Genomic DNA, 19,809 nt, shown 5'->3' with positions numbered 1-19,809 from the left:
AAAAAGAACACTTTAACGCTGCAGGTAGGGTTGTAAATCAGTACTACCACTATGGAAATCAGTATGAAATTTCCTCAAAAGACTAGGCATGGGCTGGGGATTATGGCTCAGTGGTAGAGTGCTTGCCTAGCATGCATGAGGCACTGGGTTCAATCCACAGCACCACATAAAAATAAAATAGAGATATTTTAACTAAAAAAATAAACATTAAAAAAAAGACTAGGCATGGAACCACCATGTGACCCAGCTATACCATTCCTTGATATTTATTCTAAAGAATTAAAGACATCTTATTATAGTGATACATACATACTCACGTTTATAGCAGCACAATTCACAATAGCCAAACTATGAAACCAGCCTGGATGTCTACCAATAAATGAATGGATAAAGAAAATATGGTTTGTATACACAATAGAGTTCTAATGAAGTTCTATTCATCCATAAAGAAAAATGAAGTCATCAGAAAAAATGGATGAATCTTTAAACCATTATATTAAGTGAAATAAGTCAAACTCAGAAGGTCAAGTGTTAGATGTTTTCTCTCATATGTGGAAGCTAGAGAGGAAAAAGGAAAAGAAAGGAGAATGGTGGATCTCAGGGAAATCAGTAGAGGAAACAAACCAGGGGCTGAGAAGAGAGGAAGGAAGAGGGAAGTATTGGGAAGTGATATCAACTAAATTATATAGTTATTTTGTATTTATTTATGAAAATGTAACAACAAATACCATCATTATGTACAACTATAATGCACCAATTTTTAAAAAAAGCCACTTGTTCAATGGCTTTTTGGCCTTGAAAATACTACTTGAATTTATTTGCTAATTTTTTGTTTATAAATTTTGTATTTATATTTTGTGGGTCTATAATTATGAATACTTACGTTAAATGCTAAATGCTAGCTATATAAAATAAACTGGGAAAACTTCCCATTAAAATATCTAGTCTGAATTTTTTTTAATATTAGGATTATGTGTGCTATATGATAGGTAAGTTGAATAGACCCCAGCTTTGGCAATTCTATTACCACAGTATTGATTTTTTACCTTTGGCTATATGCTGAGAGCAGTGGTTCTCAAAGTGTGACATCAGACAAACAATACTGGGGTCACCTGAAACTTGTTAGAAGTGCAGATCTTGGACTGCATCTCAGACATGCTGAATCAAAAAATGTAAATGCTGGCAATTTGGCATTTTAACAAGCCTTTTGCATTATTCTGATACATGCTTAAATTTGAGAATCACTGGCTTACATACGCTACTCTTCAGCAAATTTCAGCTCTTTATATTTGGATGAAACATGTTCAATTTCTTCTTCATTAAGTTTATTGCCAGAAAAACACAGATGATATACTTATAATGATTTAAATATTGTTCATAACTGTGGTTATATCTTAAAATTTATAATGTTGTGCATTCATTTTTTCTGTTAAAAATGTTCTTGCCAGTTTTCTCTGTATTCTATTTACTTATTTGGAAATAAAAGCTTTGGGTTTTGTATATAATTATTTTTAAATGTGACTATAATTTGCAAATGGCCATATAAGCATCCCATCTTTCGTATTCTACTACATTCAGAAAATGCAAATTTAAACTCAGCCTCTCCAGCTTTCTCCTATTTGAACCGGGTGGTCATCCACTTGAGAAAACCTTGTAGTACATGTTTCTGCTACAGGTCTCATCTGGTAAATGGTATCTGGGGATTCAGAAAGCACAGCATTGAAGTACACACCACACCACACCACAACCCAACGCCAGAAATGTGCTTATTTCTTTGAAGCCATCCACAGCTAGCTCCTCAGGACAAGAACCAACCAACACTAGAGATCTCGACTTTAAAGCCAAGGCTTCCTTAATTTTCCGAGAGGGAGGGCATGCCTCTTTAGCAAAAGTAACACAATTCACAATGTGCATTAGCTTTAAGAGTAATTCATCTGCTTTCACTAAGATACAGCTCAAACCCATTCAGCCGTGTTTCCTTGATTCTGTTGAAAATAAGCTTCTTTTCAAAGCAATAAGTAGTAACCATCACTGAAAATCAAGACCAAATGGCCAGAAATGAGAAACAGTAAATTCTGAGCTTGGGCTCACCAGAGCCAGTTATTCTAGTAGGGACAATCATAGTGTCTTTATTTGGACTCTTGAGCTAGCCTGTTTACTGCAGGGTAAATGAATTGATGTGCTCTCCTGGTGTAATTGAGGAGAAACCTCTTGGATCACAAATTCATCCAGCAATTACTTCAGGATTCCTCTGAGAAAGTGTCTACATAATTTCCTTTGTATGGGTTTTCCAAAAGGACATATGTCTCCTATCCAGTGTTCTCTAAACCACAAATGTACTCCATTGATTTTCTCAGTCTACAGTGTGTTGATTTTCAGCCCATAGTGTATGAGGTGAAGGAAACAATAACTGAATATAGAAAATATTGATCTGCAACCATTGATTCAAGGCCCCAGGGTGTCGAAAGATTAGTTACTTGTAAAAGAAGTACTGAAGGTGACTTTCAGCTACTTTTTATTGACTAACACAGACCAGATAAACATTCTGCTCAAAGCCTTAGACTCTCCTTCAGAAGTCATCAAGACAGTCTTATCCCCTTTCTTGAGAACTACATAACACAGGCAGCATATTTTCCCACATACATATATACACATGATGTGCTAGTACCGAATAATTCATGACAGTTTAATGTAACTATAACAATAACTTATACATTTAACGTTTGCTATGTCCTGAGAACTGCTCCAAGTGATTCACACATAACAACACCCCTGAGGTAGGTAGCAATGTTGTCCCCATTTTACAGAAAAAGGAAACTGAAGCACAGGAAGGTTGAGTAGCTTGTCCAAACAGCTAGTAAGTGGCAAAGCCAGACTTTCAACACAAATTATTTGGCTCTAGAAATCATACTCTTAACCACTACACAATTGTAGCACCCAAACATGAAGGAAAATGTGAAAACTTTCACTGAACAAAATGCAAATGAAAACTATTCAAATACAGGACATTATTCTGCATCTAAAGAAGGTGACAATGGAAAAGCAACTTTTTAAATTGTAAATACTTTTCCAGTTTAGTACTGAAAAATAAATAATTCAAAAAAGAATGAAATTAAGGTATCAACCAAAAACAATATTCGGGAGAAACTTCGTTGTTTATAACCTTTAAATCCTCTAGACAATAATCATTAGAGAATTGCAATTCAAAACCACAATGAGGCTGGGCATGATGGTGCTGCCTGTAATCCCAGCAGCTCAGGAGGCTGAGTCAGGAGGATCACAAGTTCAAAGCCAGCCTCAGCAACAGCAAAGTGCTAAGCAACTCAGTGAAACCGTGTCTCTAAATAAAATACAAACTAGGGCTGAGGATGTGGCTCAGTGTTCCAGTGCCCCTGAGTTCAATCCTGGTACAAGAAAACACACACACACACACACACAATGATATCACTTCACACCCATTAAGGTATCTTTATTTTAAAAACAAATAAATAATAACAAGTGTTAGTAAAAATGTGGAAAAACTGCAAGACCTCTTCATTGTACATGGGAATGTAAAATGGTACAACCACCATAGAAAACAGTTTAGAGGCCACTCAAAAAATTAAACATAGAATTGTCATATGCTCTCATAATTCCAACTCTGGGTAAATAACCAAACATATTGAAGGCGAGGATTTAAGCAGATATATGTGTAACCATGTTCATAGTAGATTATTCACAGACAAAAGTTGGAAACAATCCTAGTGACCATCAACAAGTAAATGGAGGGCTGGAGTTGTAGCTCAGTGGTGGAGCGCTTGCCTAGCATGTGTGAGGCATTGGGTTTAATGCTCAGCTCCACATAAAAATAAATTTAAAAATAAAAGGTATGTGCCTATCTACAACTAAAATATTTTTTAAAACAAGGAAATGAGTAAATAAAATATCATAAACACATGCTGTATGAAGGTCATTCAGCCTTAGAAAAAAGGAGATTCTGACATGTGCTACAACGCAAGTGAAACTAGAAGACATAATGTTAAGTGAATAAGCCAAGAACAAAAGAACTAATATTGTATGAACAAATATCTACTTTATGAGACACTTAATGTGGTCAAATTTGTAGCTACAGAGAGTAGAATGCTAGTTGCCAGCAGCTGGGCTAAGAGACACTAAGTTTTAATGGGTAAAGAGTTTCCATTTGAGAAGATGAAGAAGAAGATATGGTGCTGACTTTTACACAATAATGTGAATGTACTTAATGACACTGAAGTGTAAACTTAATGTGATCAAAATGTTAAATTTTATGTTGGGTGTATTTTACCAACATTAAAAAAAAAACCATTATGTATGTTTGTATGTATGTGCCCTATGCATACAGATAGATAGAGCTCACTCTTCATACTAACTGAAGCTATGAACATTGCTCTGACTTTTTTCTCCCTTCTTAGAACAACATATCTTAGAGATACTTCCAAATTAGCAAAACCTTTTAAATGGCTGCCTAATATTCCCTGGTATGGGATACCATAATTAATCTAAGCCATCTGTTTGTAATGATAATTTAATTGTCTCCTATCATTTCTTACAATAATGCTATAACTACAACAACAAAACACCTCTACAATAGGATTATATTATAATTCTCGAATTAGGATACATAAGGTAATGTGATATTAAAGAAGCAACCCCAACATGGTCAGGGAGCACAGAGGGAGGTTGGATAATAAGTACCAAAATGCAATTTGATAGCAGGAACAGGTTATAGTGTTCTATAGCACAATAGGATGAATATAGTTTCTAATAATCTGTTGTATATTTTATGAAGAACTAGAAGGAAAGACTCATAAGGCCCCAAACACGAAGTTATGAAAAGAGATGGAAATGCTAATCACCTCAATATGATCAGTACCTATTGTATATATGCATTAAAATATCACACTGTACCCCATAAGCATGCACAATTGTGTTAATTAAAAGAAAATATAAATTTTTAAAAGCAACCTCAAGGGGCTGTGGTTGTGGCTCAGTGGCAGAGCAATGCCTGGCATGTGTTAGGCACTGGGTTTAATCCTCAGCACCACATTAAAATAAATAAATAAATAAAGGTATTTTTAAAAGGACAAAAGTAATCTCAAAACTCTTTACTAAAATAACAAATAATTCAAATTATCTTAACATAAGACTTTATTTCTTACTCATGCTACACATCCTGAATAATCCAGCAAAGCCTTCTGCTCAATAGCATCATCAGGAGATGTAGCTTCCTTCCAGATCCCTGGGCTTCCCACTGTCTCAGCCCAGAGGGAGATTCAAGTTTCATTGGCCAGAAGTAGTATTTTCTTCCTACCTAAAATGTAGGGAAAATAACTCGATGAGTATTAGGACTCTCTTCTACCCTCCCATTACCCAAATAGAAACAATTTCCTCCCAATAGGTAATTCCAAAATTTAAAAAGTATTTACAAAACCCTTTTTGTAACTTTCAGTGATTATTTTTTATTCAACAAACATTTATATCATTCCTACTCCATACTGAGTGCAGGTACATGGTAGGCATTCAATAAATATGTCCTGAATGAAAAACAAATGATCCTTAATTATACAGTAATTGCTACTGTTCTCCCAAAGCAATCCAACTACTAGAAATGTTAGGAAAAGTAAACAAGAAATGGCTTCTGTCTTCTCACCTAGTTACTTGGCTGGAGCCCAAATTGACCTTAACTTCCTGTCTGAGAGTAGACCTCGACAACTGAGAGGAGAACTTGGAATCAGACTGAGCTCTAAACTACATCTACACCATGATTATCGTTCAATTGAAAATTCTCATTGTTTCAAGGTCAGCCCATGTCCTGTGGTTGGCACTTAAACATTTCAGTGTAGAACTCCACATTTGCATTTTGCACAAACATTATGCATAGGTGAGAGGAAGAATATGATGCCGCCTAATCCAATGGCTAATTAGCAACACCTGCACCAAGGCACTATTAGCATCTTGCTATTAGGTTACGGTTTGCATCACAGGATAGGTGATTATGCCTGTCAAATTATGACAGGACTTGCTTCATCTTTCAGTTCATGTATAAATTTAAATGCCATATTTTTAAATAGCCCCTCTCAAATTTTAGACATGACAACTGCTATTTTTAAATTTTAGTTACAGATTGCCATTTGTCATAACAGAATTATAATTCAATTCCTAAAAAAATTAGAAAGTTATATTTTATTTACAAGAATAAGCATGTCTTTTTAGTTATTAGTATTAGACTATCTCCTCTACCTGATCTACCTGTTCTCTCTGAAACTCCAATGATTGGATACAAATTCTAAAGGTGGAAACACATACTAGTGCACATAGCTTATCATAATGCTTAGCAGAACACCCAGCACATATAGTTCTCTACTTCTGCCTCTATGTTGACAACTCCTACACCTCCTCTCCCCCTTCCCTCTCCAAGTTCCAGGTCTACTCGCCTAACCAAACATCTTTCCATATTTCACTATTCCACAGACACTGCATGCTCTGCTACAGTAAGCATTTACATCATTTTCTAAATTCATGGTCATTTGGATAAAGAATTCACAGTGTTCCTTATCCACGCATGAGAAAAAGCTTTCCCCTTCCAGTCTTGGAGGGAGAATCACATGGTGAAATGGATTTTAAAGTAGAAGTCTTAATTTGCAACAAGAAAGAGGCCTCAGGAAAGTGTGAGTTCTTTCTCTCCCCCTCAGAGTGGGGGTGCGGTAGTGAAAAGATCCGGTGTGTTCTGAAAGGGAGAAGTCAATCTGACTTTATGGCCTGGTGCCTGCCACATCATGTTAAGATGTTATGTCATATCTGCCTTCAAATGTCTACATGTTTTTTTTTTCTTTTTCTTTTTAGTTATACATGACAGTAGAATGTATTTGGGCACAATATACATACATAAAGTATAACTTATTCTATTAGGTTCCCACTCTTGTGATCATACATAATGTAGAGTTACCCTGGTCATGTATACAAATATAAGGACTAGGTAAGTTATGACTAATTAATTCTACTGTCCTTCCTATTTTCCTTCCCTCTCCCCTCCCTCTGTTACCCCCTGTCCAGTCTAATCAATTTCTATTATTCCCCTCCCAACCTCCCCTGTTCTGGGTTAGCATCCACAAATCAGAGAGAACATTCAGCCTTTGGTTTTTTTGGAGATTGCTCATTTCACTTAACATGATATTCTCAGGTTTCATCCATTTACCGGCAAATGCCATAATTTCTACTTTATTGCTGAGCAATACTCCATTGTGTATATATGCCACATTTTCTTTATCCATTCATCCATTGAAGGACACCTAGTTTATTTGCATAGCTTGGCTATTGTGAATTGAGCTGCTATAAACATAAATGTGACTGTGTCACTGTAGCATGCTGTTTTTAAGTTCTTTGGGTATAGACCAGGGAGTGGGATAACTGGGTCAAATGATGGTTCTTTTACAAATTTTCTAAGGAACCTCCATACTGCTTTCCATAGTGATTGCACCAATTTGGAATCCCACCAACAATGTATGAGAGTACCTTTCTCCCCACATCCTTGCAAATATTTATTGTTACTTATATTCTTTTACCTGTCTAAATGGCTTTTGACAGAAAAAAAAGGGGGGATTCAAAAAAGGCTTCAGAGAACAGATCTCTCAGGGGAAGTTAAGAGGGAGCTCATGGTCACTCAAGAAAAAAAGACATTTTTGCTAAAGCTGTGGAAACCAGAATGGGGTGCCCTGTGGAACCCATTCATGTAGAGGCTCACCTGTGATCATTTGGATGGGTATCTCCAAAGACCTTCATCTGGGGGTTGACTAGATGGCAGGGAAGGGAAGAAAAAGAATTATTAAGAGATTCTAGCATGGTGGGGCACACCTGTAATCCCAACTACACAGGAGTCTGAGGCAGGAAAATCGCAAGTTCAAGGCCAGCCTCAGCAATTTAGTAAGATCCTGTCTCAAAGTAAAATAAAAAGATCTGGGGATGTAGCTCAGTAGTAAAATGTGCCTTGGTTCAATTCCCAGTACTGCCAAAAAAAGAAAAAGTAAAACGTGTGCCCCTAAGAGCTCACAATCTATGTTATCATTTTCCATATTCATAGCTACATGGAAATTCTCACAAATTATATTTTTACTTTATCTCAAAAGTGTGCTATTTTTGAAAAGTTATTTTCCCTAAACACTGGCTTTTATGATATCTCATGTATTGGAAAAAAAAAACTATTTCCAAAATAGCATTGATGTACAACCTAACATAAACAAACCCACGCTCTCTCTTTTAAGATTGAAAAGCTGTGCTTTGTGCTTACCACCATGGGAACCCGCCCAACAGTCCAGGCTCTGAGTCTTCTGAGAAATGAACTCAGATTTTGCCTCCAGCTATACAATATAGAACCCTGTAGACAACGTTTTTAAAATTACCATTAAAAGTGTAAGAATGTTTTCCAGGCTCTACAGAAAACGACTCTTTCAGACAATAGGAGCCACTTTTTTCATAGCACTAAGCTGAAAAGGCACAATAGGTCAAAGTCTTTATATTGAGACAGCACATACATTCATTTTTTTCAACCTCCACCAGAGAATGAACCATAGCTGTGGCAACCTACAATTTCTTAGAGACCGATTTATCCTCAAAAGATCCAAAATGGCCTTTCTGCTCAGCAAACAATAATAGCTACTTTTTCTATGTGAGGATCTCGTCTTTGGTGCATATTTTCTCCAGCTTATGGATATTCTTCATTGCTGCCCCGCGACCCGCACGGGCAGCTGAATTTAAGGTCGCTCGTGTGAATTTCCAGGGACACCAAATAAAACACAGACACACACTGTATTTTACACAAGCTTCAAGACGGCTCCTCCACTCCCCAAATCTGGAGAGCAAGAGAATGACATGAGAGGCTGGCTAGAGAAAGTGAGCACGTTTGGAAGTGGGCTTTTATTGGGGGGATATTTGTTCTTAGAAAGTTTCATCCAAAAAAGGCCAGAAGGGGCAGGGTTACATGGGACAGGTGAGAGTAATTCAACCCAAGGGGCGTCACCTACATCTGAAGACACACCCTCAACTTCCTGACCGAGGACAATGCCCAGATCACTACAAAATGTAGTGATCAGTCAAAGCCTCTTGCTTCAGGATTGAGTCAGAGTGGCTCCCCACACTTCATGATATTCACTGAACATTGGTCACCAGTTTGTCCAGTCTCTATTGCAGAAAATATTCTCCAATTTAAAAAATGTAGCTTTCCTAGCTACTCAGGAGGCTGAGTCAAGAGGATCACGTGTTCAAGGCAACCCTGGGCAACATAGCAAAACCCTGCCTCAAAAAAAGTTATGTGTCTACATGTGTGTATATGTACTTATAAGTATATGTATATATATACCTGTATATATATACATGTATGCACGCATACACACACATGTTGGTGTATGGAGGGTTTTTGTTTGTTTATACAGTACTGGAGGTTGAACCCAGGGGCACTCTACCATGGAGCTACACCCCCCAGCCCTCTGTATTTTTAATTTTGAAACAGGTCTCACTAAGTTGCCAAGAGTGACCTTGAACTTGGCGATCCTCATACACACACACACACACACACACACACACATACATACATACAAGGGATTGAACCTAGGGGCACTCAACAACTAAGCCAGATCCCCACCCCTTTTTTCTATTTTAGTTAGAGACAGGGGTTCACTAAGTTGCTTAGGGCCTCACTAAGTTGCTTAGGGCATCGATAAGTTGCTAAGGCTGACAATTCTCCTGCTTCAGCCTCCCAAGCCACTGCCATTACAGGAGTGCACCACCACACCCAGCAAGAGGAATGATTTTTAATATTCCTCTTTACTGAGGTAAGAATCCAAATTACACTTCCCAAAACAAATGAGTTATCCAGTTTACAGAAGTAAGAAAAAAAAAATTGGCACAAAGTATAATCAATAGGGCTTGAACAATTTATCCTGAGATGCTGACTCTGTGAAATTTCCATAATTCTATATAATAGCATCTAACAGTATTAAAACTAAATGTAATTTGAAATTAATGATGTGAACAATTTATTAGGGTTGTCATTTAATCAAAACACTTTTATAATACAGGTATTCACCTTGGCTTCCCAGAAACTAATGAAAGAAATGGCTTCCCAAATTACAGAAAAATGAACTTTGGCATCTGATCTTATATCACGTACCTCTGACTATCTCAATAACCTTGGACAAGTCACTTCATCTTTCTGGGCCAGGTTCTCATTTGAAAATATGCACAATATTACCTCCATCACAGATGATGTTAATCTCTATGGCAAGTTCTTAGCAAGATCTTATCAGGTGCCACTCACATAGATATTAGAAATTCAATTAAGAACAAGATAGACACAGTTGCTGGGCAGAGTGACACATGCCTATAATCCCAGTGGCTCAGGAATCGGAGGCAGGAGGATCGCAAGTTCAAAGCCAGCCTGAGCAACCTAGCAAGGCCATAAGCAACTCAGCAAGACCCTGTCTCTAAATAAAACATTTTAAAAGGGTCAGGGATGTGGCTCAGTAGTAAAGGGCCCCTGGGTTCAATTTCTGGTACCCCAAAAAGAAAAAATTAAAGAAAAATAGACATGGTCCCCCAAGATAGACATAGAACTTAAGTTACAATGGAATAGGAAAATAAGAAAGCAGAAAAATAAATAATCACATCATGCCAATTGTACAGGATACACAAAAGGAGTAAAAACAGAGTAATAGGGATCATTCTATTCATAGGATGATCAGTGTTACAGTAGAGATGACAAAATGAGATCACAGATAGAAAGCACTTGACACATAAAAGAAATTCAACAAACACAGGTTTCATTATTCCATTGCTTCAGAACAAGATATAAGAAAAATCCTGGGGGAAATAGGTAGGATTTGAAATTTAAAGGAATAGAAGGCTAGATATTTTCAAAAAAATTTTTCTATAGATATTTAGACAAACTAAATAAAATATAACACTAGTCCTTCCTAATATATAATTTAGTTCATTTTTAAAAACACAAAAACAGAGTATGGAGCATTCCTGAGGGTCAAGGCTAAAAAGCTAGCTACTGTAACCCCAGTCTAGACTGACACTAAAAGTGCAGTCAGCCTCAAAGCCATTGTTTGCTTCATTATCTAAAGTCTTGTGTTTTAATGGCTGCTTGGGGACAGGAAGCAAAGCTGTGAACTCATACGAGGAAGGGATTTGGAATTAAAGTCTCACAATAAAGTGCTCACGTTCAGTTAAGGAGAAGGCTGGGGAAAGTCTGGCGGCTTACCACAAAGAGAGAGAACAGGAGATTTGTCTGTCTTGACCCAGATTCAGGGTGTTTAAAAATAAAAGCCTCTCCTGGGATGCATAACTTTGGGCTAAACTTCATGCAGTTGGGATTAACATTCAGCCTCCAGAACTCTGAAACAAGACATCAACAGATAAAGTTCAGGCAAATATGATCCCACAATCCAAAATTATAAAACACATCAGCAGACAAGCTTCCATGACTAAAAGTCAGCAGAAATAAGAAATTAGGCCCTCAAGGACTTCAGCTATTAGAAATAGCAGATAAAGAACACAAAAATGCATTAAAGCAGCATGTAAGGTGTCAAAAATAAAATCTTGAAATGATTACACTGATGATGGACTAGAAAAAGAATTATTATTATTGGAAATAATTTAAACTGAAATAAAAAGGCAATGGTTGAATATAAATTATAATATAGAATTATATAAATATAATATAGATTAAGTCAAGCATGGTAGTATAGGCCTGTAATCCCAGCTATTCAGGAGGCTGAGGCAGGAGAATCACAAGTTCAAGGCCAAACTCAGCAAATTAGCAAGACCCAGTCTCAAAATAAAAAAACAAAGAAAGGGCTGGGGAAGTAGCTCCATGATAGAGCACCCCTAGGTTCAATCCCTAGTACCAAAAAAAAAAAAAAAAAGTATGTGTATAAACATATATGTAAATGTATGTGAGTATATAAATTTTCTGAAAAATGTCTGAAATTTAGTTATGTTTCAACTGCATCTTAGAGAATAAAATTTGTATATTACAATTTTTAGAAAAATGTAAGATGGAAAATAAACTGTTTTAATGGTCCCCATTTTAATGAAATGAACAATTCTGTGACTGAGGACATTTTAAGCCCTCATTAAAGATTTAGAAATGAAACAGCTATTCATTTTACAATTTTGAACAAGGATAATTTTTGCAAAGAGCTTCTGCTACAGAAAAGTAGTTTCTAAGCCATTTTCTGTTACTAATAATACTAAAGGCTGGGTGTGTTATAAAGAAAAGAGGTTTATTTTGCCTCATGGTTCTGATTCAAGGTCAAGAGAGCCCCCTTCTGGTTATGTAGCCTTCTTCTTAACAAGGTCCCTACGTAGCACAGGCCATCATGGGACAAAGACTGTGTGTGTGTGTGTGTGTATGTGTGTGTGTCTGTCCTGTCTTTGGGTCTCTCTCTTTTTATAAAGCCACCAGAATTAAATCATGGGGGCTCCACATTATCTTATCTAATACTAATCATTTTGTGAATCATTTTGTTCTACCTCTAAATAGCATAGTCAGATTAAATAGCACGATGGGGATTAAACTCCAACTTGAGTTTTGGAAGAGGAAAACTATTAGCAGTATCTGTTTCAAGGCCATCCTGTGCAGAGGAAAGAGAAGGAAAGAAAAGAGGCAGGATTGAGAGAAGGGAAGAATGAAAGGGTCAGCACTTGTCCCTCGTGGTTTTGGTAACATGTGACTCTCCCGGGGGTCCAGTGGAGCATGAGTTACTTAACCAGTACAGCGGCAAGGGAGCCCTTGGCCTGGAGAATGGTCCTGCAGTAAGAGGAGGTCAAAGGAAGAGGTGGATCTGGAAACAGTTTCCCACACAGGAAACATGGCAGTGAAGAGCCTCATGAGAAGCCAGAGCACATGCTCTCCAAGAGCACATCATCTGTCCTCAGTGTTACCAGAAAAGCAATAAGGAGAAGATTGCAGTCCCACCCAAAGAAGAAGAGGTATTTGTCCTGTTCTCTCATCCCCTCCCCATGTTCAAGAGAGAATAATAGAAGAGTAAGAGTCTGACCTGCACTGGGGAAGAGTTTTGCATTAGATATGAAATTGAAGTTTTAACTGGACTTGATTGATTTCATATAACAGAAAGTAATCAGGGAATGATGAGAGCTCTCCAGTTTATTCTTAGGAGATTGAAAGGTGGGACTTGGCACAGAATTCTTAAAAGCAGTTCATACCCCAGTTTGTTTCACAACTCCATAACAAAGTGGCATTATTGTGAAAAGCAGAAATAGTACTCAGTTTTCAAGCCCCCAGTTGAATATCAGACCTGCATTGGAAAAAAATTTTTACCTACGGACTGAAGTTTATAATCTACCCAGAAAGATGGGGTACACAGGCATAAAATGTGAATGCAAAATACTTTGCATAGTGACTAGTGACTATATGCTGTGTGGCAAACATTGAGTTGAGAGATGGAAAAGCCCTGAGAGCTACCAGCCAGGGTTTCATGAACCACTTAGGATCTGTGCTGCACTAGAGAGAGAGACTTTATTTGCATTGATAAAGAGATGTGCAGAGGACACTCATACATTGCTGGTTGGACTGCAAATTGGTGCAACCAATCTGGAAAGCAGTATGGAGATTCCTTGGAAAACTTGGAATGGAACCACCATTTTGACCCTGCTATTCCACTCCTTGGTGTACACCCGAAGGACTTAAAAACAGCATATTACAGGGACACAACTATATCAATGTTTATAGCAGCACAATTCACAATAGCTAAATTATGGAACCAACCCAGATGCCCTTGAGCAGATGAATGGATACTTGCAGGGAGCAATTCTGTAGAGCTGGAGAGAGGCTGGATGCCACCTGATCAAAACCCTTTACTGCGTTGATGAAGAAATGTAGCATATATGCATAATGGAACATTACTCAGCAACAAAAGAGAATAAAAATCATGGCATTTGCAGGTAAATGGATGAAGTTGGAGAACACCATGCTAAGTGAAGTAAGCCAATCCCAAAAAACCAAAGGCCAAATGTTTTCTTTGATATGAGGATGCTGACTCATAATGGCACTGGGGGGCAGGGAGCATGGGAGAAATGGAGGAACTTTAGATAGGGCAAAGAGGAGAGAGGGTTAGGGAGGGGGAAAAGGGGTAGGAATGATGGTGGAATGAGTTAGACATCATTACCCTAAGTACATGTATAAAGACACAAATGGTGTGAAAATACTTTGTAAACAATCAGTGACTTGAAAAATTATGCTCTATATGTGTAATATGAAATGAATTGCATTCTGCCATCATGTATAACAAGTTAGAATAAATAGATAACCAAAAAAAGAGAGAGATGTGCAGAGGGCTTTGCAGATGGAAGACAGCAAATGTGAGCAAAAGTGAAGAGGTGACAATCCAGGCATCATGGTCTATCTGGCTGTTATGCTATTCATGTGAGCAAAACGACATAAGTTTGGAGAAGTTAAAAATCAGATTTTAAAGGAGGTAACATATCATTCAAAGGACTTTGGATTGGATAAGTAGTAAGAAACAACTGGAGGTTTTCCACAAAAGCTTTTTAGATGATTGTCAGTGTAAGATTCAGAGAAAGACGTGTTTAGAAAAGGAAATAAAACATTCATTTTCCAAGAGGGCAAGAAAGTCATACTTCAGAAGAATTGGCTGGCCAAATACACCACCCAATGTTACCAAGTTAATATTAGTCTATTCATGATGGAAAAACAGGAGCTTTCTCACGTGGCTATAAAATGCTTATTTTTGTGGTGGTGGGGATACCAGGGATTGAACTCAGGGGCACTCAGCCACTGAGCCACATCCCTAGCCCTATTTTGTATTTTATTTTGAGACAAGGTCTCACTGAGTTGCTTAGCACCTCGCTTTTGCTGAGGCTGGTTTTGAACTCACAATTCTCCTGCCTCAGCCTCCTGTGCCACTGGAATTACAGGTATGTGCCACCATGCCCAGCTATATGGTTATAAAATTCACAAAGGTCTTGGCAAATGTTCAGACACCAGCATGGCAATCATTAGTAGAAAATGGTTTCCAGGAAATAGTCAAGGTTTTGCCACTGGAGTGCCCGTGGCCAGTCAGGGTGACCAGGTTATTTGGGGTTTATATCTGAACTACATGTTTTCACCCTGACTGTCCTATGTGAAATATGTGAAGTGCTGAATCATATTGGAAGCAGGGCACAGTGTCACTTTTTGCTTCTACGTGATCAAAGTGGAATCGGGGCCACACACTTGACACTGGGGCTCCCTAGGGGTTATCAGGAAGAGCATAATCGGGGAGACCAGAAGGCTAACTAGGTCTGAGCTCCGTGTGCTGTCCAGCATCACCCTTAAGAAACTGAGGAAGAGGGTTGATTGACCAGCCTAATGATGCATTTCAGAACACAGCTAAGCTATCTCACAGAAACGACAGCACTGCAGTCCAGCCCTTCTGATCAAGCTGCTGAAATATTTCACTCCTCTTCCCGTAACTGCCAGTGAATTAATTCAAGTGTGGGTGTGTTTTGGAGTTACCATCAGCAAGACAAATGAGATCAGCCTCACAAGCAGTGCCTATAATTCAATTATTCTTAATTAGGCAGTGCTAATCTAAGGAAGAAGCATCCGGATCCTTGATGCCTCCCTGGATATATCAGCATTATTGTCAGAGCATCTGCCTCCTTTATTGCTGATTCTAAAACATGATTTACCTCTCATTTCATTACATTTTGGGATTTTCTCCCTTGAACTTAAAATGTGCAATTGATGCCCTATTAATATGTTCTTAGTCTGGCCTCAGAAGAAACTGGGAAGTTGCAAATATGCCTCCGTGGTATTGTGCTGATTTAGTCGTTTAAAGGCTCCCATTATGTCCGCTACCTGGCTCCATCTGTTTCTATGCTGATGAAAGGAAGTGCTTTCTAAAGTCTTGACTGTTTGGCCCTTACTTCACAATGTGCTCTCTGTTACTTAATAATTACTGAGCACAAAAAAGTATGATACTTCTCTAGAATTTGTAAAGTGAAATATTTCCATATGTTACCCAAAGTTAGACCTTCTAGGTCTTCATTTGTGTCACAGTGATTTTCTGTTTTAACAGAATGGTAACTGTTTCTATTATTCTGATATTGCTATTAATTTGGGTACCTTTTGTACTGGCCTCATATCCATTGGGCTACCTGCCAAAATACACACATAGGGCCTTAACTTTGCAATTACAATGCTGTCTGGGGACATATGAATAAAGCTGCCTTGGGGCAGTGAGAATTGGTGGTGGAAGTAGGAGGAAAGAGGAAAGAATCCTAGATGTTTTAGTCTTAGGGGTTAAAATACTATCAAAATGCTCTGAATAAAATTATATTTTTTGTTGTTGTTTTTTTCCCTTTGTGTGTAGGGTTGGGGAGAGTGGTACTGGGGATCAAATCCAGGGCCTTGCATATGTTAGGCAAGCACTTTACTACTGACCTACACCCGTAGTCCTTTTTTCTTTTTTTAAAAAATAAGTTTTACCCATTCTTTAAAATTATAAGAAATATGGATGCATCACAAGGAATATCTGAGTAAGACTGAGAAGACTTCAAAGATGTTTTGCCCATCAACTGAACTCTTAATACTTTAATTTTAAAAACCTAAAGTATAAATTTATGTCATATAAAGTAAACTACTAATAAAACTTTCCTTTTAAAAGTAATATTTAAAAGCAAACTTGGCCTTGGAATTTTGTCCATTGGAAATTTTCCACTCCACTGGAAATTTTCAGCTAATAAAGCTAAGGTTCTACTCCAACTGGATTCTGCATGGGAAGACTAGAGCTGTGAATATCACTGTATACATTTTTTAAATTGTGGTGAAACATACATAAAATATAATATCTTAACCATTTTAGGTATACAGTTTAGCTATGTAAAGTACATTCACATTGTCATGCTATCAGTCTCCAGAATTCTTCTCATCTTGCAAAACTAAAACTCTAAGAAATAATTCCCATTTCCCCTGCCCTCATAAAATTATGCCCTTTTAGGAAAACACCATTTCATTTTTGTTATGATTTGGACATGAGATGTTCCCTGAAAAGCTCACGTTAGGCAATACAGGAATGTTTAGAGGTAAAATGATTAGATTATGAGAGCTTTGGCCTCATCAGTGGGTTAATCCATTTTATGAACTAATAATCTGAATGAACTACTGGGTGCAATTATAGACAGTGGAGGCAGCTGGAGAAGCAGATCACGAGGGACACATTTTTAGGGATTATATCCTGTCCCTAGCGTCTCTCTCTACCCCCCCTGCTTTCCTCTGCCATGCCATGCCACCATGATTCTCTGCCTTACCGCAGGCCCAGAGCAATGGAGTCAATCAACCAGAGACTAAACCACTGAAACCATTAGCCAAAATAAACTTTCCTCCTCTAAGTTGTTCTTGTTGATTATTTTGATCACAGTGACAAAATGTTTGACTATCGCAATTGTCCTTCATTGTTGTCTCATCATCACTACCAGCTCTGTCCCTCCCCACTCCTGCCCACCTCTGGCCCTCTTAGCCTTGGCCAGTTATCCTCTTCTTTGCTTCACCATCACCATTCTTCCTCCTCTTCATATTCTGGCTCCTACCTAACCCCCTCTGCTTCCTTCTCAGCACTCATATTGGCCTACTTAGCTCTTCTTTCTCTTCCACAAATTTATTTTCTTTGATTTATTTATTTTCTTCCATAAATTTATATTCTCAGTCAGCATTTCAAACAGAAATTTTAAAACTTCCCTAAGGGCTGTTAGCTACAGTACCTGGAGTAGCCCTGCTGCAGACAGATGTAGCAAAGAGGAAACCATGCAAAGAGGGCTGTTCAGACCCAGAGTTAATTCATAAAAACTATAATTCTTTGGCCATTCTTCTGTAACTAGTCCTCCATCTTCTTTTTCCAACCATAGCTAGGTACTCCCACCTTCTTCAAGCCATGTATACTCCACCTCCTAAGCCAATGTTGGCAAGTGCCACCAGATAAGAAAAGTATTCTGAGATGGGATTGGGAGAATGCTATGAATGTACAAGTTTAAGAAATGGCCTCAAGCTCTTTCCCCTCTTGAAAATTTCCAATGCTCATCTTTATAATAAAAGCCCCCACAAGTCTGACAATGAAGAAAACAATGTAATTTTGCCTATACTTTCTTAATTATTTGACTCTGGCCTTGTTAACATGCTGATTACAAATGCAGGCTTTTGGACTCAAAATGCTCTAGAATCCAGGACCAATTTTGTTTTTTGAAAGCTGTACTAGTTACTTACTCTCTCTGGGCCTTGGTTTCCTCGTCTGTACAACATGTTGAATAATATATACCTTTACAAGTTTATTGTGAAGATTAAATTAGATAATTATGAAAGTATCTGGCACTCAGTATTGCTATAGGGACTGTTATAATGCTCTGCCACCTATCAAAATAGAATTCTACAATATTTAAAATTAATCTGTTATCAACTTATTCCTTGTAAATAGAATTCACAAATAGAAACTTTTAAATTATGTTTCTAATTTTGAGTATTTGCACCATTTTTAATACTGAAAGGAGTTCTTTATAGTCAGATCAGTGATATCATCATGAATCAATTACCACCACTGTTTAGGAGTAAAATCACTTGCCTGCCTCTAACACAGCTTGACCAATGGCCTCCTCCTACAATAAATATTTCTATAAACGTAGTTTTTTTAATAGACTGTTCTAGTCTCAAGCAAACAATCCTTGAAACCATTACATTTTTCACCATCATAGGAAAGTTCTTTGCCTTTAGCAAAAAAAAAAAAAAAAAAAGAAACTAAGAAGGAAAAAGGGAGGTGGGAAGGAAAGACTCCTGTAAACCTAACTATGATTTCATGAATAAAAAATTATACCATTACATAACATTACATTTTTTGTTATAATAATAGAAAAAAAAAGTGTCAAGCTTAAAAAAAGACTGAAAAAGAGCCAGGCACAGCAGCGCATGCCCATAATCTCAGCAGCTCAGGAGGTTGAGGCAAGAGGATCACAAGTTCAAAGCCAGCCTCAGCAAAAGCAAGGCACTAAACAACTCAGTGAGATCCTCTTTCTAAATAAAATACAAAATAGGGCTGGGGATGTGGCTCAGTGGTTGAATGCCCCTGAGTTTAATCCTCAGTACCAAAAAAATAAGAAAGAAAGACCAAAAAAGGCTGAGGAAAAGTGCTAGATTAAAGATGTAATTAACATGATAATGCAATGTATGCACATGAATTGGATCTTGAACCAGAAGTGGTTCTGGAGCTGCAAAAATCAGGACAACTGATAAGCATTTGAATATGAGCTGTGCCATAAGTAATAGAATTGAATCATTGTTTCTTTTTAAAAAAATACTTTTTTAGTAGTAGGTAGACACAACATATTTATTTATTTATTTATGTGGTTTTTTATTATTTATTTTTATTTATTATTTATTTCTGTGGTTCTGAGGATCCAACCCAGTGCCTCACATAAAACAAAATTTAAAAATAGTAAAAAGTACACTGCAGTCCCTTATACTACTCTTATAACTTTTTTCATTTGAAATGGCAATATCTGAAGGTACCTAAAATTCATGACAACAGGTATAATAAACACATACACTGGGTAGCTCAGGATTTACTGTATCTAATGGTAACTTGTGCTGGGAATCTCCCATTTGCCCCTCCAGATCTCCTTTCCACCTACTTCCTCTCTTAGGAGGGATCTTTGGGAGTCTGACTTCCAAGCACACCATTAAAGGGCTCTCATCTCTCTGGTCTCCACAAGTGTTTAACTGGGAGG

General features: G+C 37.6%; 1 protein-coding gene across 1 annotated transcript in view; it reads right to left on the bottom strand.

Annotated features, from left to right (window-relative positions):
• Window positions 1-5,195: 5,195 nt before the first annotated feature.
• Gxylt1 (glucoside xylosyltransferase 1) overlaps window positions 5,196-19,809 on the bottom strand; it is a 67,073-nt gene continuing 52,459 nt past the window's right edge. The window contains exons 9-10 of the mRNA XM_071609965.1: window positions 7,760-7,808; window positions 5,196-5,329 (exon numbers count right to left, since the gene is read on the bottom strand). Of these exons, the coding sequence (XP_071466066.1) occupies window positions 7,766-7,808 (43 nt within the window). The 3' untranslated portion in view covers window positions 5,196-5,329; window positions 7,760-7,765. The remainder of the gene's footprint in view (window positions 5,330-7,759; window positions 7,809-19,809) is intronic.

The sequence above is a fragment of the Marmota flaviventris genome, chromosome 3 (assembly GCF_047511675.1).
Source record: "Marmota flaviventris isolate mMarFla1 chromosome 3, mMarFla1.hap1, whole genome shotgun sequence".
Classification (NCBI taxonomy): domain Eukaryota; kingdom Metazoa; phylum Chordata; class Mammalia; order Rodentia; family Sciuridae; genus Marmota; species Marmota flaviventris.
Note: the sequence above shows the minus strand (reverse complement) of the source record. Positions and strands in the feature narration are given on the sequence as shown.